Source organism: Oncorhynchus nerka, linkage group LG12 (assembly GCF_034236695.1).
Source record: "Oncorhynchus nerka isolate Pitt River linkage group LG12, Oner_Uvic_2.0, whole genome shotgun sequence".
Lineage (NCBI taxonomy): Eukaryota > Metazoa > Chordata > Actinopteri > Salmoniformes > Salmonidae > Oncorhynchus > Oncorhynchus nerka.
In genome coordinates, this window is record NC_088407.1 from 69,612,585 (window position 1) to 69,635,238 (window position 22,654).

At 41.5% G+C, this 22,654-nt stretch overlaps 3 protein-coding genes across 9 annotated transcripts in view; 2 read left to right on the forward strand and 1 right to left on the reverse strand.

Annotated features, from left to right (window-relative positions):
• Positions 1-5,729, reverse strand: part of mia2 (MIA SH3 domain ER export factor 2) — a 27,169-nt gene extending 21,440 nt beyond the window's left edge. For 2 of the 7 annotated variants that reach the window (XM_065025758.1, XM_065025757.1), the window contains exons 1-4: positions 5,388-5,723; positions 5,156-5,289; positions 4,971-5,057; positions 27-4,824 (exon numbers count right to left, since the gene is read on the reverse strand). In XM_065025758.1, coding sequence (XP_064881830.1) covers positions 27-4,824; positions 4,971-5,057; positions 5,156-5,289; positions 5,388-5,496 — 5,128 coding nt within the window. In that variant the 5' untranslated portion in view covers positions 5,497-5,723. Of the gene's footprint in view, positions 1-26; positions 4,825-4,970; positions 5,058-5,155; positions 5,290-5,387 lie in introns of all 7 variants that reach the window. The other 5 variants (XM_065025761.1, XM_065025760.1, XM_065025763.1 and 2 more) reach the window with 3 other exon arrangements.
• gemin2 (gem (nuclear organelle) associated protein 2) lies at positions 5,501-10,775 on the forward strand. The gene is made up of 10 exons (XM_029675766.2): positions 5,501-6,336; positions 6,439-6,523; positions 6,686-6,775; positions 6,869-6,928; positions 7,019-7,132; positions 9,570-9,614; positions 9,737-9,805; positions 10,058-10,168; positions 10,337-10,395; positions 10,493-10,775. The coding sequence occupies exons 1-10, from the start codon at positions 6,215-6,217 to the stop codon at positions 10,530-10,532; spliced, it is 795 nt and encodes a 264-aa protein (XP_029531626.1). The 5' UTR covers positions 5,501-6,214; the 3' UTR covers positions 10,533-10,775.
• Positions 10,776-11,569: 794 nt separating this feature from the next.
• On the forward strand, positions 11,570-17,036 carry pnn (pinin, desmosome associated protein). Its single transcript, XM_029675768.2, has 9 exons — positions 11,570-11,717; positions 12,366-12,431; positions 12,514-12,591; positions 13,982-14,057; positions 14,135-14,229; positions 14,490-14,565; positions 14,752-14,907; positions 15,077-15,215; positions 15,325-17,036. The coding sequence occupies exons 1-9, from the start codon at positions 11,605-11,607 to the stop codon at positions 16,548-16,550; spliced, it is 2,025 nt and encodes a 674-aa protein (XP_029531628.1). The 5' UTR covers positions 11,570-11,604; the 3' UTR covers positions 16,551-17,036.
• The last annotated feature ends 5,618 nt before the right edge of the window (positions 17,037-22,654 follow it).

The following is a 22,654-nucleotide window of genomic DNA, read 5'->3' on the forward strand; positions in this document are numbered from 1 at the left end:
TGTTTCTCATACTACTTGAGTAGTACCTTGATTGTCTTTTATACTGACAGGTGCTTTCACTTGGGTGAATCTGTTTTTTATGTTTGACAAGAGTATTTCTAGTTTTCGTAATGACACAAATTTTCTGGATTGGTCTTCATCCTCCAGTACTCCACCAGATGGAGTTTTTGTCTCATCAATGTGATACTGCAGGAGCCTTTCAAAGTCTGATATAATAGCTAGGTCATTATCACCATCTTGGCCATCAGTAAAAGTCTCTGAGCTTCCTAGGCTGTAGTCAAGCCACAGGAATTTGTGCTTCCCAAACATGTCCAACAAAGTAGTTATTTCATATGTGCTGATTTGCTTTTGGATATTCTTGTATTCTTTCAAAAATGCTGTAGCTTTCACCGAGTCTTCTACTGAGGTTGACTGAGACTGTGGTTCTGGTTCATGGAGGTCCAGGTAAGGAAGATCAGGTGGGGGTTCTTGTTCCTCCTCTTCTTGCCCCTTTGGTTCTGGGTCTTCTAAGTCTTTGGAGTCAGTGCTTGGGATCAAAAAGTCCATTGCATTTTCAAAGAAACTCCTAGTACCCTTGTTGACTGATGTGTCTGTAATTTCCTCTTGAGGGGGCCCTACTGAATACTGGTCAGATGGCATGTCTTGATTTTCAAGGGGTTCAATGTGAGAAGTTGATTTGTTCACAAATTCTTCTTGAGTGGGGTCTAGGCCTACTATCTGATCTGATGGCATGTCTTGCTTTTCAGGGGGTTCGCTGTGAGAAGTGGAAGTCTCACCCTCTCTTTCAACATTGTGAATAGATTCAATATCCCTATAACTGATTTTCTCAAAATCAACCTTCTCAATCACGTCCACGTTTTCAAAATCCTGCTGCCTATCTTCATCACTAATTGTGCTCTTTACATCTGTTGCTTCTTGATAATTAGACCAACTGTCTGAGAGGAAATTCTCACCTGAATACAATGTATCATGGTCTATTGTTTTCTCTGATTGAATAATGACATCATAAGCTTCATCAGTGGGGGAAAGCTGACTAACTGCATGTGACTGATCAAAGCTATTTCGTCCATCATTGGTTTCCCTATCCTGTAGGCCTAATTCCTGTGCTCTCTCGTTTTCTAGAGTGATCTCATTATACAATCCTTTGGTCCCTTTTGAATGTACTTCCTGGCTACTGACTGATGAGATGTGATTCCTGTCATCTAGCGGCAGATTATTGTCCTCAATTGCTGTCGTCTGGTCACTCGTCATCCCAGATCTATCATTCGGGACGTTTTTCTCATCACTGTCTTTTTGAGATTCATGGGACTCCCTGTGGACATGAATGAAATCTTCTACTGACATGTTTTCTGTGTCTGCCTCCTCAAGGATTTCTGTCTGTCGTTGTTCATTTCCAATTTCTGTCTCAGGGGGAACTAGCTCTGAGCTGTCAGGATACATTTCAATTTTAGCATCAGGTTCGGAACTGCTCTGTGTATTTTCAAAGACATGTGTAGGGAGAGTTGCTTGATCCCCATGGTCTCTCTCAACTTCAACTATTTTCCCTGGTTCTATCCCCTCTGTCTCAGTAACTTCTTTAGTTGAATCTGCTTCCTCTATCTCAGATGCTTTGTCCACAATATAACGTCCCCCATCATCATTACCTTTATCAGATAGAAGATTGTTACTTGTAGTGTCAGCATTTAGTATAGTTGAGTCTAACACTGGGTCAAGGGTAATGTTTATCATCCCTATGTTATCTACAGGATCGGCCTCAACGTGCCACTCCTTGAAATGATCAGAGGAGGAAAATTCCTCTTGATCAACAACTTCCATTACATTGGAATTACTTTCCTCATAGTTAGAAGATAACCAGTCTTTCAGCAAAACTGAATCTATGTCTCCAAAATGAACATTCTTATCTGTTACCTCTAATGTATTCTCATTCTTGTCCTTACTTTCCTCATCCCCACTTGAGGTAATCAAATGATGTATTTCCACTCCTGATACATTTTCAATGACTGGATCAACTCTGACCGGTTCAACTAAAGATAAGTTCAGGATAAGTTCAGCTATGTGAGGGTCCTGGGTATCATGCAGATGGGGGTCAGGTGTCTGTGTGACCTCCTCCAGCACTGAAGCATCCTCTGTACCTGGCATGCTTGTCTGACTATATAGCATCCCTACTCTGTCCCTATTGTCCTCTTCTGCTGGGCTCTGAGGCACTAGAATACTGTCGTCTCCTTTCTGATTGGAGGATACCACTTCAATACCTGTAGTGTCAATGTCAATGTCCTCCACCTCAGCATGCATTACAGATGTATCCTCTGATACATTAGGTAGCTCCTCTGTCGGTGTTTCTGCTTTTGTCTGAATAGGAATCGAATCAGAGAGATTTGGAATCCCTGATCCTTCTAAAGCATCCTGACCAACTGAATGATCAGTCTCAACATCATTCAGGCTATTTTCAGCAAGGTCAGCAGCAGGACTCTCTTGATGGTGATTAAGGGCATTCTCATCACTATCATGCAAAAGCGCTTCGGGGAGCACAGTTGATATTTTCACATCCTCTTCATTGTCTGGTTTGGGGTCCGACACTAATTGCTTTGGCTCTACACCTCCTTGGGAACTGACAGGTTCATTAGTAGTGACATCATCTAGCTCTAATCTACCTGCAGAATCGTGCTCATCATTTTCATTGATCTCAGCTATAGATTTTTCACGATCATCTTCAAGATTCACTATTCCGGTTGTGTCCTGTAATTGAGGGTTGTGGGACAAAGACATATACTTGCTATTTCCAAGTAGCTGTTTGAATGCCTCCAGCATTTCATTACTGTCATCTGTATGGTTTCTGTCATTTAGCGGCAGATTACTGTCCTCATTTGCTGTCGTCTGGTCATCCGTCATCCCAGATCTATCATTCAGGACGTTTTTCTCGTCACTGTCTTTTTGAGATTCATGGGACACCCAGTGGACATGAATGAAATCTTCCACTAACATGTTTTCTGTGTCTGCCTCCTCAAGGATTTCTGTCTGTCTCTGTTCATTTCCTGTTACTGTCTCAGGGGGAACTAGATCTGAGCTGTCAGGATACATTTCAATTTTAGCATTGGGTCCGGAATTGCTCTGTGTATATTCAAAGACATGTGTAGAGAAAGTAGCTTCATCCCCGTGGTCTCTCTCAACTTCAACTATTTTCTTTGGTTCTATCCCCTCTGTCTCAGTAACTTCATTAGTTGAATCTGCTTCCTCTCTCTCAGATGCTTTGTCCACAATATAACGTCCCCCATCATCATTACCTTTATCAGATAGAAGATTGTTACTTGTAGCGTCAGCATTTAGTATAGTTGAGTCTAACACTGGGTCAAGGATAATGTTTATAAACCCTGTGTTATCTATGGGATCGGTCTCAACGTGCCACTTCTTGGAATGATCAGAGGAGGGAAATTCCTCTTGATCAACAACTTCCATCTCAGCTATAGCTTTTTCAGGATCAACTCCAAGATTCACTATTCCGTCTGTGTCTTGTAATTGAGGGTCGTGGGACAAAGACATATACTTGCTAGTTTCAAGTATTTTATTGGCACTCTGAACCGTATCTATATCTAATGGAGGGGGATGTGGAACCTCATTGCTGTCATTACCATCATTATCATCCTTCCTACCTACAGAAGCCTCAGTAGAATCATATGGGATAGCCGTCTGAGAAGTAAGGGAGGTCTCTGTATCTCCATCTGCTTCTGCCGGTTTTATATCTGTTACCTCATCACTTTGGGCATTTTTATAATTGTTAGTTGTATCGGCCTGAAACGGTGATACCAGAGTGTCAAACATGGATGAGAACACAGACTGTGACTCTGTTTCTGACTGAAGGCTGATATCTTTATCCTCTTCATCCTCAGCTATAAGTATATCCTCCTCCTCCTCAACATAACCCTGTTCTCCATAAAGGCCTACAATATTGTTATAGATGCTACCATACCACCCTGCATCTTCCTCTTTTCTTAACTCACCATCTTCTTCCTGACTATGACGGTCCTCTTGGTTATAATCCTTAACAGGTTTTGAGGGGTGTGTCTCTGTTCTCTCTGCCTTCTTACCAGTGATATCATCTCTCTGGTGCTCTGTTTCTTTTATTTGCTCCACTGTGGCATCATGATGAGACTGACTTGTGCCAAGGTCCTGTGGGTCTATTGTGCCTGTCGATTCATCTCTGCCTGCTGCTTCTATTATCTCTTCAACCTTATCCTGATTAGATTGACCAAAATGTAAGACATCTCTAATGCCAATATTCAGCCAGGAGTTAGAGGGTGGGGGTTGCTCTTCCACTTCCTTTTCAATGGGCTTCTCCTCCTCTGGAGCTTTTTGACCAAAACCAAAGGCGCTAGTCAGTCCATCTCCAAACCAGCCAGAGTTTTCAGCATTTTTCTTCTCTTCCTTCAATTGGTTCGCATCAATGTCCAAAGCAAGTTTCCTGCTCCTGAAAGACTCTTGTTCTGGGTTGTCTTCTTTGGGATTATCATCTGGGTTTTCACCACCTAAACTAAGCCATCCAGTTACTGTAGAGCCAATCCACTGAGACCCATCTTGTTCGCTAGGTTCAGGTTTGGTATCATCAGAGAAGTCTTCCATTACGACCTGAATGGCATCTTTGTTTCCTGTTTCATCACTGCTCTGTGCAAAACTTTGGGACAGAAAGGCATCTTTGGAAGTTTTAGAATCCTGAGCATCATTGGCTGCGATTTCCTGAAATTCTGAAACTAGATTTTCTTCATTGTCCCACTCACTGGAGTCATTATCAATTAATGAGCCATACTCATCTATGCAGAAGAAGTCTTGTTTCTAAAAGGAACATAAGAGTACCTTTAATTAACAGAATGTGTTTAACAAAATAATTTAAAGCACTGCTTATTCACCCTTCAATACACATGTATAACCATACATTAAATAGGCCTAAAATTCATAGAGTACTAAAGTGGAAAAATTACCTGTGTGGCCACTTCTTTCTCTGTGTTTGAATAAATTTCATCAACTTTCACAGCGTCTTTTGGAAAATAACCAAATTGTCTGTCAATCTGAAATACAGCATAGGGCACAAAACATTATTGCATAACAAACATACAACAAAATATATGTTATTCAATGTGATTTCAGTGAAAAAAAAAACACTTACACTTCCTGCCCATAAATCATCTCTTTTGCCAGAGAGTTTGTGGTAAACAAATATCACATCCCCTTTTTTGAAGTTCAGGAATCTACAATCCTTTCCTCTGTGATCTCTTGTGGCCCTGACCCGACTCAGCAAGCCTATACACACAAAAGCCACATAAGGTAATGTATGAATAATTAATTTGTAATATGTGCTGCACATAGCCTAACCATTTATTTTCTTGTTATCTACTTACTTTCACATTCAGAGTCGCCACAAATTTTGAAGTCAGACAGCAATCCCCAAGTTAGAGTTGGAAAAAGGAAAATAGTAAATGTCCAAATGTATATCTGTGAAGCAGCCATATCGACCCTGGAAGTCCAGTCATGTAGAATGGTCCACAGTGAAACTGGGTAGTTAAAAAACTGTGGTGAAATGGTGTTCCAAGTTGAATAGTCATGTTGCGTTGAATTCCATTGTGCCAAATGAACATTGCCTTCACGTTGTTGCAGTCACATCTCAACAAGTAAACATGTTTCAATGGCTAAATGAGGAGGGAATCAAGATACAAGGTAACTGAGGAGTAATGATTAACGTGGCAACAGTGCTTGCAACAAGAATGATTTAATTTACCAAGGCAAGGGCTGATCTATAAGCAATACAAACAATCAATGTTTATTGGAGAAGTATCTCCCTTCAGGTGATTTTAATTATTTGTACAGTAATTATGACGTAGTATATTTTGTTGAAAAAAATAATATGTTATTGGTCATTATGTTGGAAAGCAACGCGTGGAAAATTATGTTGTAGACCTTGACCTGTGGAATTTGGAATGCCAAAATAAACATGTAGCGTTATCTTTAAATAACCATGGCAACGGGCACATTCTAAACGCGTCATGATTCGCACTTGAAACAAAATGGCGTCAAAGTTTAATTTGATGTGAGACTTGTGTCCTTATCCAACAAAACAACCTTTATAACGTGATAACAGAAGTACAGTAGTAAATACAAGTGTCATTAGTTGCCTGTTAATCTAACAGTATATCAATCCGACACTGAGCAAATAATTTGGAGTTTCAGCATGAAATCCGACGTGGAGGAACTGATGCCCAGGCTTCTGCCTGTGGAAATATGCGACACTGGCGAAGACTTCAATCTAAACGAGCCTCCAAGAAATCCCCAGGAGTATTTGAGACAGGTTCAGTAAGTCCCGCATAGCACTGTCTTTTCATGGTTTTCACGCATATTCCCAGGAAACACGCATTCATGTAATAAAAAAATACGCTGCCTATCTCTTTTTTTCAGATTAGAGGCGTCTCTCTGTCCTGATGTTGTGGTGGCGAAGATTGATCCAAAGAAATTGAGAAAGAAACAATCAGTGAACGTGTCGGTAAGTTTCACCATAAGGGTAGGCCACTGCCACAAATAAAATGTAACTAGAGACTATCTGACTATGACTATCTACTAGATCTACCTACTAGATCTACCTACCTATCTACTAGAGACTATCTGACTATGTATGTATAATTTCTTGTCAACTTTTATTTGGCAGCTCACAGGTTGCCAAGCTGCTCCTCAAGGATTTTCACCGAGTTTAAAATGGCAGCGACAGCAAGTCAGCAACTTCTCAGAAATAAGACAGGTAACTATAGATTGTATTATCCCCTATACATTTCAATTTATTTGTCACGTTGGGTTGAAGTGAGTTATTCTGATCATGTTTTACTACTTGCAGAGTATCAGTAAGCATAGACAACACTGGAGTGGTCATGCATTGGATGACAATGTGTTAATGGTGATTATGATTTTTTGTTGTTGTTATTGGTAAAAGTGAATTGTAAAATACAACATACACTCTCTAACTATGTGTTTTGTCTATCTCCAGCCAAAACAGGACGCGGAGGAACAATGGAAAAAGTTCTGCCTGGGTGAAAATGTTTATTTGAACTCTCCTCCCATTGACCCTGGTGCTGAAGATCGAGCCCTTGATTATGTGAAGGTAATCTTTTAGACCAGGTTTCTTAAACTATGGGTCCAGACCCAAAGCGGGCCCTGGGCATGTGAGCAGTGGGTCACGAGTTATGAGAATACATCTATAGTCTCACACTATTTTTTCTTAATTTTGGTCATGGGAGGACGATTTGGGTCATGGGAGGATGGTACATTTCTCATTTGGGGCTCGAGCTGAAAAAGTTTAAAGAGTAACTTTAATGAAAAAACATTTATTTAATTGAAAACCAGATGTTTTGGAGTATACTATAGTCATATGTCATTTATTGTCTTCATTTTTGACAGTTTGTTGCAAAAGTTAAATAGTTTAGCAGTAAATCTATCTCTTTCCCCATAGCGGTTCAACTCTACCATTGAAATTGTGATGTAGAGGCACCTTGAGAAGGTGCCTCTACGTCATGTCAAGGGAGGGTTTGGTATGAAATACATTCCCTTCTAGATGTGCTGGGTGGTCCCACCTCAAGGGAGGGGTTGGTATGAAATACACTCTCTTCAAGATGTGCTGGGTGGTTCCACCTCAAGGCTTACTATAAAAGCAGGTGAAAGTTTGCCTAATTTGGCAATGGTCTTGCTAAGTGGAGTGTGCCAATATATTTTGAATGATACTTCCATGACTAAACTACTGACCTTACACCAAATTCAAAATGCAGTAAGGCACATTTCCGCACATGACCAAATTCAATGTTTTTGCTTACCATTTCATACACTGTGCTTTTACGAGAAAAAAACATGTAGGCTATGAGGATTATACATTTATATTCGTGTCTACATCCATCGTAACAAGAAATAGATGACAGTGGTGGTCATGTCAAAGTATTTGGTTTTTTTCCTCAGTTGTGATGACTGATTGGTGGTGCCTCTATGACACAGTTCAAATCAAATTGTATTTGTCACATGACCTGAATACAACAGGTATTAACCAACAATGCAGTTCAAGAAATAGTTAAGAAAGTATTTACTAAATAAACTAAAGTAAAAAATAAAATACAAAGTAACACAATAAAATAACAATACAGAGGCTATATTTTTTTTAAACATAAAAAAAATATATTGAACCTTTATTTAACTAGGCAAGTAATTTAAGAACAAATTCTTATTTCCAATGACGGCCTACTCCGGCCAAATCCGGACAACACTGAGCCAATTGTGAGCCGCCCTACGGGACTCCCAATCACGGCCAGATGTGATACAGCCTAGAATCGAACCAGGTACTATAGTGACGCCTCTTGCCTTAGACCGCTGTGCCACTCGGGAGCCTATATACAGGGGGTACCGGTACTGAGTCAATGTGCAGGAGTACAGGTTAGTCGAGGTAATTTGTACATTTAGGTAGGGGTAAAGTGACTATGCATAGATAATAAACAGTGAGTAGCAGCAGTGTAAAATAATTTGATTAATTGTTCAGCAGTCTTATGGCTTGGGGGTAGAAGCTGTTAAAGAGCCTTGGTGCTCTGGTACCGTTTGCTGTGCGGTAGCAGAGAGAACAGTCTATGGCTTGGTTGACTGGAGTCTTTGACAATTTTTCGGCCTTCCTCTGACACCGCCAAGTAAATAGGTCCTGGATAGCAGGAAACTTGGCCCCAGTGATGTACTGGGCCGTACGCACTACCTTCTGTAGCGCCTTGCGCTCGGATGCCTAACAGTTGCCATAGCAGGCGGTTATGCAACCGGTCAGGATGCTCTCAATGTGCAGCTGTAGAACTTTTTGAGGATCTGGAGACCCAAGCCAAATCTTTTCAGTCTCCTGAGGGGGGAAAGGTGTTGTGATGCCCTCTTCACGACTGTTTTGGTGTGTTTGAACCATGATAGTTTGGCTCTTAGTTCAATAGTTGTGAGTTCTAATCCCACATTGGGCAGATATATTTTTTTCTTCATATGCTTTATTTACAATATTCATTCTAATTCTGAAAAGTGAACGCCTACCTGTGAGAGGCGTCGCCTTCGTAGTAGTTGTGGTCTTGGGTACTGTATAAAAACCTCATCTGTGAGTTAATTTTACAGTTGGATTAAATACTGCAATGCTGGTTGAATTGAATTGAGCCCCTAATTTTAATTTTCAAGGTGATGATTGCACTTTTCTTCCCAACACAATACTGAAATAAATGTGACTTCACATTTCAACAAAAATAAATTATGCCCCATGGGGGATTCGAACTGACACCGCAAGTGGCAATATATGTTTGGAATTTAATGCCATAACACTGTAAGCTAACTGTCTAAAGCCATAACTTCTCATCTGAATGCATTTTATTTTTTATTATTTGAAGGTTTTGGGCAAATGCTGAAATTGCGATTGAGAGTTCCCCTTTAAGAACCCCTGTTATAGTGGAAATATCTGACCATAGATAATATACATCATGTAAGATTTTTGTATAAAGAATTTTCCATTAATCATGCGTCTGATATTTAACCACTTGTTTCACCAGGTTGGTTTTCCACCTTTCCTTAGTATAGTGAGCAGATTAAATCAGGTGAGTGTTTTCACAGCATTGGCATGGCACTCACTGCAATCCTCCCTCATCAGTTGATGCTTCTAATCATGACTTCAATGACGGTACTCGTGTTTGACACTCAATTATACCTTCCCTACTAGGCCACAATCTCTGCAGTTTTGGAGTACTTGATAAACTGGTTTGAAGAGAGAGAGTTTGTCCCGCAGTTGGTAAGTTCAGTTTCTTTAATGTCATCAACACAATTTGGCATTTTTAATACTTTCCATGTTTGGGGTCAATTTCATATCTATTCGAGTAAATTCAGAAAGTAAACCCAATTCCAAATTGCCTCGAATGAAAAGGCATTGAAGAGAATTTTTGACTTTGGAATTTCAGTTTACTTTCTGAATTGACTGGAATTTTAAATGGAATTGACCCCAACCATGATGCTTTCATGGCTAATATGTGTTCAACTTCTCTAGGGAAGATGGCTGTATGCACTGCTGGCTTGCCTTGAGAAACCTCTTCTCCCTGAAGCACATTCCCTAATAAGACAGCTGGCCAGACGGAGTTCTGAAGTGCGGGCCAATCTGGTAGGATGATATAGTGGCTGGATTAATGGATGTTGAGATGAGAGGTTACAAACCAACTTCCTTATGGGTAGAATTCAAATGTTCAAATACAGCAGATGCTCAAATGTTTGATAAGGATGAACAGGGTATGATAGTCATTCTTAATTTTTTCTTTCTTTACCATTACAGGAAAGCCAGGAAGATGAAAGGTTGTCTCCTCTAAACTTGATGATCTGCCTTGTTGCTAGGTAAGCTACGTTATTTGACTTCACAAAAACTCACAGCCAGGAAAACTTGTTGTTTGATAATCATATATATATATACACATATATTTTTTTTACATAGGTACTTTGATCAGAACGACTTGGCCGATAAGGAGGACTAAATGGGTTAATGTGGTGAAATCCACGATTTGAGGCTGAAACTGATCACACCATGAACTGTAGCTCTATGAACCCATCATCATGCTCAGATTTGGGATCCATGGGAAGTTGCACTGTGGTGATTTGTGAGGAAAATGTACCCAATAAATGGTGAAATTGGACTGTTTTTTTTTTCTTTTTTTCTATTATAGTTAGTATTCAACTTCTGCTATTGTTGGAATTAAATAAAATGTTTGCTTTCACAATTGTTGTGTTTTCATCTTTACAAGCCCACCACTGCTATGTACCTTAAAGAAAAACTGTATGCCACACGGACATCAGACATACACATAAATCCATTGTTCTGAAGGAGTGTTTTAGTAACCAGATGTTTTAAATGCCACTTTTCTGTGGTGTAACTTTAGGATCAAAACAACCAAATTACTATTATTATTTGTCATCATTAGGGCCCTGTGTTTTGGTTAATAATGTGACATGACCTGAATTATAGCCTTTATTTGAAGTATTTTACAAAAATGAGAATTGGACCAAAAGTAAAAGTAAGTGTCTGAGGATGGTGCGGCTGACCAAAAGAAAACGGGACAGTTCGATGAAAAAGCGTCAAATCAAGGTCATGTGACCTAATTAAACAATATACAGGACCGAGTCAGAATCAATGGGCGAGTTCGTTTTGCATGGACCGGTGTCCGGGTGGAGATTTCACTTAAGGACCAATGGAATGGTCCCGGGGCACCGTGCCATGCAAACGATCTCGCCCAAAGAAAATATTTAATTATCGTCAAGAAAATACTGGACATGTGGCGATTGGAGAATGCTCACATTTATGGTCATTGCTTTCTGGAATCCTTGGGACGTCCTTACCCCCATTGCAGTAAACATTGCAAATGGTTGGGGTATGGATGTCCCAAGGATTTCGGAAAACAGTAACCCACAATTTATGGACGTGTGCGTTTACGCTAATGAATTTGCCAATTGGGCATTTGAGTTGTCTATCAACGGTGTGAAACGCGTTTATCACCCCCCCCATGATGCATTGCGGCGAGCGACCTGTGAGAGGAAAGCTTGTTAGCTAAGATGGCGGTGGCAGTAGGTTCTTTGCAAGCCCAGCTTGAGAAAGCTAAAGAGAGTTTGAAAAATGTAGACGATAATATCCGTAAATTAACTGGCCGGGATCCTAATGAATTGAGGTAAGACATACTGCATTTTGAAACGCAACATTGTATTCTATGTGTCAGCCTTTATTCGTCTAACGTTATCTAGCAATACGCCAGTCCCAAGAAAAAAATGGCATCTCCCATTCTCGTGCACAACCAGGGTGCGTGCTATATAATCGAATCGGCCTTGTGGTAGTTGTCTAGTTAAATGGAAGTACATATACTTAAATGGCTTACTGGAGTTTTTACTTACCGGTAGGTGACAGCTGGGTGGTTGCGGTTGCCCATTCATTATTGTTGAACTGGCGAAGTAACGTTAAGTTAGCGAGAGAGTAGTAATATTATCATATTTTTTTCTGCTAGCAAGCTAACTTACTCAGTCCTTGTCAGTTACGTTTTATTCTCCCATTAACGTTAGCTTGCTAATTAATGACTACTAGCCACGAGTTGGCTAGTTTCGATTCAGTTTCATGTCCAGACTTATCGGAGTAGAAGTAACGGTAGTTAGACAGCTTTTCCACACGTATTTGTTGTCTCCATTCCAAATGGATTAACACCCCTATATAACGTCAGCTAGCTAGGTTTTCTCAAATCTATCGCTAGCTATGACTACAGCTCTGGTCCGTCTGTATGTTACAGCTAAATCATAAGAAGTAACTGATCTCTCTACCTTCCTTTCAGACCTGGCCAAGCTAGAAGGCCAACCATCCCAGGCGTTGGAGGTAGGGGACGAGGAATCAACTTGAGGTAAAACATTTTGCCTTACTTTCCATCAGTTGGTGTCATTACCTCTGTCAGAGCTTTATGTAACATTCATACTTGTCTACAGACGTGGACTCTCCGACATTGGTGGAGGACCTGGAGGACCCCCAGCTAAACAGAGGGACATTGAAGGGGCCCTTCTGAGGTTAGAATAATCTATAGATCTGGTCCTTTTCCTGCTGCAGCAAAAATGAGTGGTACTCCCTCTGCTCAAATCAAATTACTTGTCACATGGTTAGCAGATGATGATTTGAGTGTAACGAGCACGCACCCATGTGGGAGTCCAGGACTCGATTGCGCAGAGGGGTTGAGACCGAGGGCCCCCAGCTTGATATATTTGGAGGATACTATGGTGTTGAATCCTTTTGTCCAGATGGGTAAGAGCAGTGCGATGGCGATTGCATCATCTGTGGACCTGTTGGGGTGGTATGCAAACGGAAGTGGGTCTAGGGTGGCTGGTAAGGTGGTCATATGATCCTTGGCTACTCAAATCACTTCATGATGACAGAAGTGAGTTCTCAAGTGATGGCTCTGCCTGCAACTTCAAAATCATTGTTGCGCTATTGACGTCCCTCTAAGTAAATCGGGTGATACATTTACTACTGTTTTGGTTGGTTTCCTGAGCTGAAGACTGCGGTTCAGATCTCACCCTTAACAGAGAATTGCATCAATGGTTTTCAGGCTTGAATACACCTTCACAGCAAAAAAATCACATGCAATGTAGGGTATATAGCCAGGCCTAATTTGTTTGGTTTTCAGCATGAATCTGCTATCCGTTACTGCAGGGGGCTTTCTCCCTGGCCTTAGAGCTTGGTGTTTCTGATTGTGATTTGTTTAGGGAGTGTAGTTGCGTTTCCTTTAGCCAGCTGTTGGCTCATTTTTAAATAATTACAATAAGAAGAAATTGTCAGAAAATACACCGAAAATAAATATCCTCAATCATATTTGCTTTGCGTGGAAGTTGGTTCAGGTTGTCTTTCAATTTAGTCATCTTTCTACTCTGCCTGTCCACACTGTCTTGAGTGGTCTGTCAATTGGAACCTTTTATCAACTGGTTCTGGGCGCAAACCTTCCCGTGCCATCAGCTCTGTGACAGCATAAGCTGTATGTGTGCGTGGGTGAAGTGTTGTGGTATTTTTGGATGTTATGCTGGGTTAATATCCCTGAAAGAGAATTCCCTCATATTTAAATTAAGTCATTTTTGCTTCTCTCCCTCTAAAGCCTGGTCAAGTAGTTGGCTTTAAAAAAAATCTGTGGCAATCAGTTAGCTACTGTACCAAAGATGGATGCACAGACAAGTGAAAAAATAGACATAGAGCCCAAATAGATGCAGATGTGCAAGAAGCCAACTTTCACTTGGTTGGCTGCCATTCCTCCTTACGCAATTATTGCAGTCACTTCCATGTGGTGTCAATGAATCGTCAGGGTGCTCTCCTACAAAGGCATTACCTACACCTGGTGGTATTCAAACAGATGTCTATTTCATATGGCTGGTAAATCACGTATTTGTCCTCTTGCGTGTCTTTATTGTATAGGCTGGCCGGTGACCAGCGAGCGAGGAGAGATTCACGCCATGACAGTGACGCTGAGGATGATGACGATGTCAAGAAGGTAAATCATTGTACACTGAATGTCTTTAATCTTTCCCTCAATGTTTTAACTCCCTGCTTGCCATTCTCCATACATAGCCAGCGTTGCAGTCATCAGTAGTAGCTACCTCCAAGGAGCGTACGCGTCGAGACCTGATTCAGGATCAGACCATGGATGAGAGGGGAAAACAAAGGTAATGCATCATTACGTATGCGTAAGGAATAAGTGGGTGGCAGTTAGCCTAGTGATTAAGAGCGCCAGTAACCGAAAGGTCGCTGGTTCGAATCCCTTAGCCGACTAGTTGCTAATCTGTGCCCGTGAGTAAGTCACTTTACCCTAATTCTGCCTCTTAAGTTGCTCTGGGTAAGAGCATGTGCTAAATTGAACTTTTCTATTTCCAATAAATCATCTGTTATCATGCTAGTCATTGCTTTTGCTTCTTTTTCCCTATAGGAATCGACGCATGTTTGGCCTGTTGATGGGAACGTTACAGAAATTTAAGCAGGAATCTAATGTGGCAACAGATAGGGTAGGGATAACACTTTACTCCAATATGTGCATCAATAAAACTAATCACTGCTGTTCGAATACTGTAAATGCATAAAAATTGGCCTTAGCTTTATGCTTGGTGAAAATGATTCCAGCAATTAAGCTATAGTTTTGAATATTTCCCAATGGGAAATTCATTTTTGTTTAATGTTTTATTTCATCTTAGCAAAAGAAACGCATTGAGATTGAACAGAAATTGGAAGTTCAAGCTGAACAAGAACGCAAGAAAGTAGAGGGCGAAAGACGAGAGCTCTTTGATGAGAGGCGTGCCAAGCAGACAGAGCTAAAACTGTTGGAACAGAAAGTGGAGCTTGCTCACTTGGTAAGGACCTTTCTTGAAAGCAATATTATTGGTTATGGTGTAGCCTTAGAAAACAAAGGAAATGTTAAACCGGTAGGAACATTGCAGTAAGATTAAATTAAACCCTCATGTGTTTTCCCCACATGTCAATGAGGAGATTCTGTTGCTCATGAACTTTTTTGTATTCTAGCAAGAGGAGTGGAATGAGCACAATACAAAAATTGTCAAGTACATCCGCACAAAGACCAAGCCACCCATATTCTATCTGCCTGGGAGGATGTGCTCAGCCACTCAGAAGCTCTTTGATGAGTCGCAGAAAAAAATGAATGGTAAGCAATTGTGCCTTTAGCCATTCCTCTGCACTCGACAAGTGGCAATAATACACGTCCTTGGTTTGCGTTGTCACTGAATCTGTTTTTGTTTTATCCCTGTTTCCAGTTATGTTTGAGGAGAGATGCGAGGCCTTTGCCGAGTATCTGAATAAGATGGAGGCTCGGCCTCGACGCCAGTCTCTGAGGGACAACGCTCTGGGTAAGGACCTGAAGAAAGAAGAACAAGAGGAGGGTAAGCCCACGGGTCAGGTAGTCAAAGTGACAGGTAATCGGTTTAATGTGGAGATGGAGGACGAGGCAACACTAGAGGGGGATGTGGGTGTAAAGCGTAAGGAGGACAGAAAGAAAAAGCCAGGAGAGAAAGTCAGGGAGCAGGCACCTATGAAGGGGGTGAATGAGGAAAATGGTCAAGACATTAGAATAATAGAGTTCAGAGAGGTGGAAGAGCAGATGGAGGTTACTGCAGTGGTGAGGGAGGCTGAATGGCAGGTCGGGGATCAGGATAAGAAGATGGAGGATAGTTTGGTGATAGGTGGGGCAGAGGTAGATAATGAGAAGGAAGCAGAACAGCAGCAACCGGTTCAGGTAGAAAAGGAAAATAAGCCGCTTCAGAATCAGGACCCCACAGCTGTGTCAGACGACCAGGAGAAAAGCTTTGAAATGCAACCAACTGAAGATGAAGAGCCACATACAGAAGTGTCCATACCCCTGCTCTCAGAGCCCAACCCTAGTCTGGAAGTCTCTGATGGAGCATCTATAGCCCCTGAGGTTCAGATCCCGCTGCTGGAGGCTGGAACAGAGCCTCTCACAACAGAGCAGAGCCAAGAGGCTGATCAAGGTGCAATGAAGCAGACTGATGTCCAACCTGCCCAGTATGATGCTGCCCCCAAGGAGCTGGAGCCTCTGATCGGGGAATCAAGCAGGGGACGTGGAAAGTCCAAGTCAAAGGACAAGGGAGATGGTGGTGGCAGCAGTAGCTCCTCAAGTAGCTCTTCTGGCTCCTCATCCAGCGGGAGCTCCGGCTCCTCTAGCGGCTCCTCCAGCAGGAGCAGCTCCTCCAGTGGCAGCTCCTCTTCCAGCTCCTCTAGCAGGAGCCGCAGCCGGGGGAGGAAGGACAGGAAGCACAGGAGGAAGCCGTCCGAGAGGAAGAAGGGAGGTGGTGACAAGAGCCAGAAGTCGTCCATGGCCAGTGGTCGTGAATCCAGAGGTTCCAAAGAGAAGGGCTCTAAGTCTGACAGGAAGAGGACCAGCTCTGAGGGCTGCCGGTCAGGGAAGATGTCCTCTCGCAGTGACCGGGATCGCAAGTCTGATAGGAAGGAAAAAAGACGTTAAAGTTGGTTCTTCTGTCATGCTTAGTTTTGTTTATCCTTTTGATAAATACATTTTCATAAGTGAAATGTTGTGGATTTCCATAAATGGAGTTCCACAGGGTAGGGAAACTTAACTGCCTTAGTGTATTTCTTGGAACAATGTGGGTTTTTAATCAAATCTTTCTTTCTCTAGTCCCCATTCAGTTGACAGCCCTGCTGCGCCGGGGTCTGGACTTATTCTACCTAGATTTATTTTATTTTATTGTTTGGTTTTTAATTGTTCCTAAACAGGTGCAATTTGAAGAGGATGTGTTTTTCTTTGACTCCAGTGTTAAGGGATAGGATAGTAGTGTAATGTTGAAGTGTAACATGCAGCTTTTTTTTATTCATCCAAAGCCTCAATCTGACTGTGCAATGTCTAGCTCTGCATTGTGCATGACACTTGTTTTGGAAAGTAATGTTAAAAATAAAAATAATCTAAGCATCAATTAAAATAAAATAAAAACTGGTCATATTCCTGTCATTAATGGCTCACATCTGAATGATTTCTTATAGCCTAATGGTCATTAAATGCTATTTGTTGGTTATGATGCAGAACTACTTAAACCACATGCATATTCAATGTATATGGTTTTAGGTTAACTGATTTAAAAGCCTGTTTTTATATAATTGGTGGACACCCTCTGGCAGACCGGTACCCTTTTTAGAATGGATACGTGACGCATGATGCTCCAGACATAGTGCCCTTGGAAAATTTTCGACCCCTTGACTTTTTTCACACTTTGTTACATTACAGCCTTATTCTAAAATGGATAAAATGCTGATTAAATCTATCTATACACAATACCCTATGATAAAGCAAAAACAGGTTATGAATTTTTGCAAAAATAATACCTTTTTCAACAAGGAACACAGACTGAGGCCAAGGTCTCTTACAGCTGGTCCCTGCGTATACATGTTTACACATACAATTTAAGTACAATGATTAAGAAACTACATAAGACAAACAAAACGATCACAGATAATACAGCAATAGATTACATTTACACATGGGTTATTGCCCTAACAGCACAAGAACTTGCATTAATATAAAAATCCATTCAATATTTAAAATGGACAAGAGTCTTAAGTTTAGTGGCATGGTCTACAGTGTCACAAGCTTTCGAAAAGTCTATGAACAAGGCGGCACAGTACTTTCTATTATCTCGGGCATTAGTAATATAATTTACAACACGTACAGTGGCCGTAGTAGTACTGTGTTTAGGTCTGAAGCCAGATTGATTATTAGAAAGTGTTAACAGTTAAAGATTGTAGTTGCTTTTTCACCAATGACTAGAATTGTAGCCAAACAGGAGAGCTTAGAGATGGGCTGATAATTATCCAATTTACTACCATCACCTCCCTTGAGTGGTAAAACCAAAGCTGATTTCCAAGATTTGGGTGTCTTTCTTACGACAAATGTTTGATTTTAAGATAAGCGTCAAATTATTCAAACCCTTTGCTATGAGACTTGAAATTGAGTACGGGTGCATCCTGTTTTCATCGATTTATCCTTGACGTTTCTACAACTTGATTGGAGTCCACCTGTGGTAAATTCAATTGATTGGATATGGTTTGGAAAAGCTCGCACACACCTGTCTATTTAAGACGCACAGTTGACTGCATGCCACGAGGTCAAAGGAGTTGTCCGTAGAGCTCCAAGACAGGATTGTGTCCAGGCACAGGTATGGGAAAGGGTACCAAAGAATTCCTGCAGTTTGGTTTCATTTCTTAAATGGAAGAAGTTTCGAACCACCAAGACTCTTCCTTGAGCAGGCTGCCCGGCAAAACTGAGCAATTGGGGGAGAAGGCCCTTAGTCAGGGAGTTGACCAAGAAACCTGATGATCACTCTGACAGAGCTATTCTGTGGAGATGGGAGAAACTCCCAGAAGGACAACAGTCTGCAGCACTCCACCAATTAGGCCTTTATGGTAGAGTGGCCAGACGGAAGCCACTCCTCAGTAACAGGCACATGACAGCCCGCTTGGACTTTGCCAAAAGGCACCTGAAGACTCTCAGACCATGAGAAACCAGATTGAACTCTGTCCTGAATGCCAAGTGTCACGTTTGGAGGAAACCTGGCACCATCCTTACGGTGAAGCATTGTGGTGGCAGCATCATGCTGTGGTGATGTTTTTTAGCGGCAGGGACTGGAAGATTAGTCAGGATTGAGGCGAAGATGAACAGAGCAAAGACCAGAGCAAAGATCCTTGCTGAAAACCTGGAGCAGGTTGGGGGGCATAAAGCTTGCCGTGTCATACCCAAGAAGACTCTAGGCTGAAATCGCTGACAACTGTGCTTCAATGAAGTACTGAGTAAAGGGTCTGAATACTTATGTAAATGTAATATTTCAGTTGTATTTTTAATACTTTTGCAAAAATGTGTAAACAGTTTTTGCTTTGTCATTATGGGGTATTGTGTGTAGATTAATTGGGAAAACAATTACATTTTTAGAATTAGGCTTTTACCTAACAAAATGTGGAAAAAGTCCAGGGGTCTGGATACATTCTGAAGGCATTGTACATTCAACCTGTAATATGTCATTCACTGCCATACTGCCCAGCCCTTATATACTGCGTCCTGCAAAATGACTTGATTAAAGGTAGTCCGGTTTTGAACATGCTGCAGGCAAAGAGTCATGCAAATTATATTATTCTGCTCAAGTGACTTGGAACGAGTCCGATACTAAATATACAGGTGATGCACAATGAAGCTCATGATAACAGGACAGTTTGACAGTGACTAGATGAAAAAGTAATGAACCTGTACTGCTGATCTTATTGGGCAAGGTTTCACAGTCTCTCTCCAATGTCAAATTCAAGAATGCGAAGACGGGTGTTTTGGATGTTTTATGCCAGGGGTACTCAACTCTTACACTACGAGGTCCGGAGCCTGCTGGTTTTCTGTTCTACCTGATTATTAATTGCACACCTAGTGTCACGGGACAATAAAAAAATACAGTGGAACTGGCTTCGAGGTCCAGAATTGAGTTTGAGGGTTCTATGCAGTCCTTTGGAACTAGAAGCACAAGCATTTCGCTACACTCGCATTAACATCTGCTAACCATGTGTATGTGACCAATTAAATTTGATTTGATGAATTATACCAGAGGTGCAGTAGCTGTAATGTCCACTTGGTGACAGTAGTGCCCCAGGGGTATAAAACCCAAAGCCCCATCTGCGTTTTCCTTGCTCACTAAGCACTCATGGACAAACAATATTATTGCTAGAATCACTAGGCTAGACTGTATAACCAACTGCAACATTGTTCATTATCTTTAATAGTATAGAAAATAAACAGACTTTTGATTTTGGGTCAGTGCAAGGATACCGATGGTTTACTGGGCCTACTAATGGAGAGTGAGGTCTCAGGGTTGGGTAGGTTACTTTCTAAATGTAATCTGTTACTAGTTACCTGTCCAATTGTAATCAGTAAGAACTTTTGGATTACCCAAACTCATTAACGTAATCTGATTACATTCTGTTTACTTTTGGATTACTTTCCCTTTAAAAGGCATTAGAGAAGAGAACAATGTATGTTACCAATTGAACGACATCTATTGCAGGAGTTATCAGTGTTCAAGTTTACACGGTCATATATGGATGTTAAATTTTACTTTATGTCGGCTTCTTCTAACCCAACGCTTTCTACTACATATAATACGATTAAATTATATCTTTACATTAAAAACGAAAGTCTTTCAGAATTCCAATAAATGTTATACCCCTTGAACTTCAAGAACAGGTCTTGGAAATATGGAAGTGGGGTAAAAAAGTATTTAGTCAGCCACCAATTGTGCAAGTTCTCCCACTTAAAAAGATGAGAGAGGCCTGTAATTTTCATCATAGGTACACTTCAACTATGACAGACAAAATGAGAAGGAAAAAAATTCAGAAAATCACATTGTAGGATTTTTAACTAATTTATTTGCAAATTATGGTGGAAAATAAGTATTTGTTCACCTACAAACAAGCAAGATTTCTGGCTCGCACAGGCCTGTAACTTCTTTAAGAGGCTCCTCTGTCCTCCACTCGTTACCTGTATTAATGGCACCTGCTTGAACTTGTTATCAGTATAAAAGACACCTGTCCACAACCTCAAACAGTCACACTCCAAACTCCACTATGGCCAAGACCAAAGAGCTGTCAAAGGACACCAGAAACTAAATTGTAGACCTGCACCAGACTGGGAAGATTGAATCTGCAATAGGTAAGCAGCTTGGTTTGAAGAAATCAACTGTGGGAGCAATTATTAGGAAATGGAAGACATACAAGACCAATGATAATCTCCCTCGAACTGGGGCTGCACGCAAGATCTCACCCCGTGGGGTCAAAATGATCACAAGAACGGTGAGCAAAAATCCCAGAACCACACGGGGGGACCTAGTGAATGACCTGCAGAGAGCTGGGACCAAAGTAACAAAGCCTACCATCAGTAACACACTACGCCGCCAGAGACTCAAATCCTGCGGTGTCATACCTTTCCTGTTGTTCTTGACCAGGTTTGCACACACTGCAGCAGGGATTTTGGTCCACTCCTCCATACAGAGCTTCTCCAAATCCTTCAGGTTTCGGGGCTGTCGCTGGGCAATACGGACTTTGAGCTCCCTCAAAAGATTTTATTTTGGGTTCAGGTCTGGAGACTGGCTAGGCCACTCCAGGACCTTGAGATGCTTCTTATGGAGCCACTCCTTAGTTGCCCTGGCTGTTTGTTTCGGGTCGTTGTCATGTTGGAAGACCCAGCCACGACCCATCTTCAATGCTCTTACTGAGAGGAGGAGGTTGTTGGCCAAGATCTCGCGATACATGGCCCCATCCATCCTCCCCTCAATACGGTACAGTCGTCCTGTCCCCTTTGCAGAAAACCATCCCCAAAGAATGATGTTTCCACCTCCATGCTTCACGGTTGGGATGGTGTTCTTGGGGTTGTACTCATCCTCCTTCTTCCTCCAAACACAGCGAGTGGAGTTTAGACCGAAAAGCTCTATTTTTGTCTCATCAGACCACATGACCTTCTCCCATTCCTCCTCTGGATCATCCAGATGATCATTGGCAAACGTCAGATGGGCCTGGACATGCGCTGGCTTGAGCAGGGGGACCTTGCGTGCGCTGCAGGATTTGAATCCATGACGGCGTAGTGTGTTACTAATGGTTTTCTTTGAGACTGTGGTCCCAGCTCTCTTCAGGTCATTGACCAGGTCCTGCCGTGTATTTCTGGGCTGATCCCTCACCTTCCTCATGATCATTGATGCCGCACGAGGTGAGATCTTGCATGGAGCCCCAGACCGAGGGTGATTGACCGTCATCTTGAACTTCTTCTATTTTCTAATAATTGCGCCAACAGTTGTTGCCTTCTCACCAAGCTGCTTGCCTATTGTCCTGTAGCCCATCCCAGCCTTGTGCAGGTCTACAATTTTATCCCTGATGTCCTTACACAGCTGTCTGGTCTTGGCCGTTGTGGAGAGGTTGGAGTCTGTTTGATTGAGTGTGTGGACAGCTGTCTTTTATACAAGTAACGAGTTCAAACAGGTGCAGTTAATACAGGTAATGACTGGAGAACAGGAGGGATTCTTAAAGAAAAACTAACAGGTCTGTGAGAGCCGGAATTCTTACTGGTTGGTAGGTGATCAAATACTTATGTCATGCAATAAAATGCGAATTAATTACTTAAAAATCATACAATGTGATTTCCTGGATTGTTGTTTTAGATTCCGTCTCTCACAGTTGAAGTGTACCTATGATAAAAAATTACAGACCTCTACATGCTTTGTAAATAGGAAAACCTGCAAAATCGGCAGTGTATCAAATACTTGTTCTTCCCACTGTATATATATATATATATATATATTTGGAGTCATTAAAACTTGTTTTTCAACCACCCCACTAATTTCTTGTTAACAAACTATAGTTTTGGCAAGTCGGTTAGGACATCTACTTTGTGCATGACACAATTAATTTTTCCAACAATTGTTTACAGACAGATTATTTCACTTATAATTCACTGTATCACAATTCCAGTGGGTCAGAAGTTTACATTCACTAAGTCGACTGTGCCTTTAAACAGCTAGGAAATGTCAAGAAAATGAT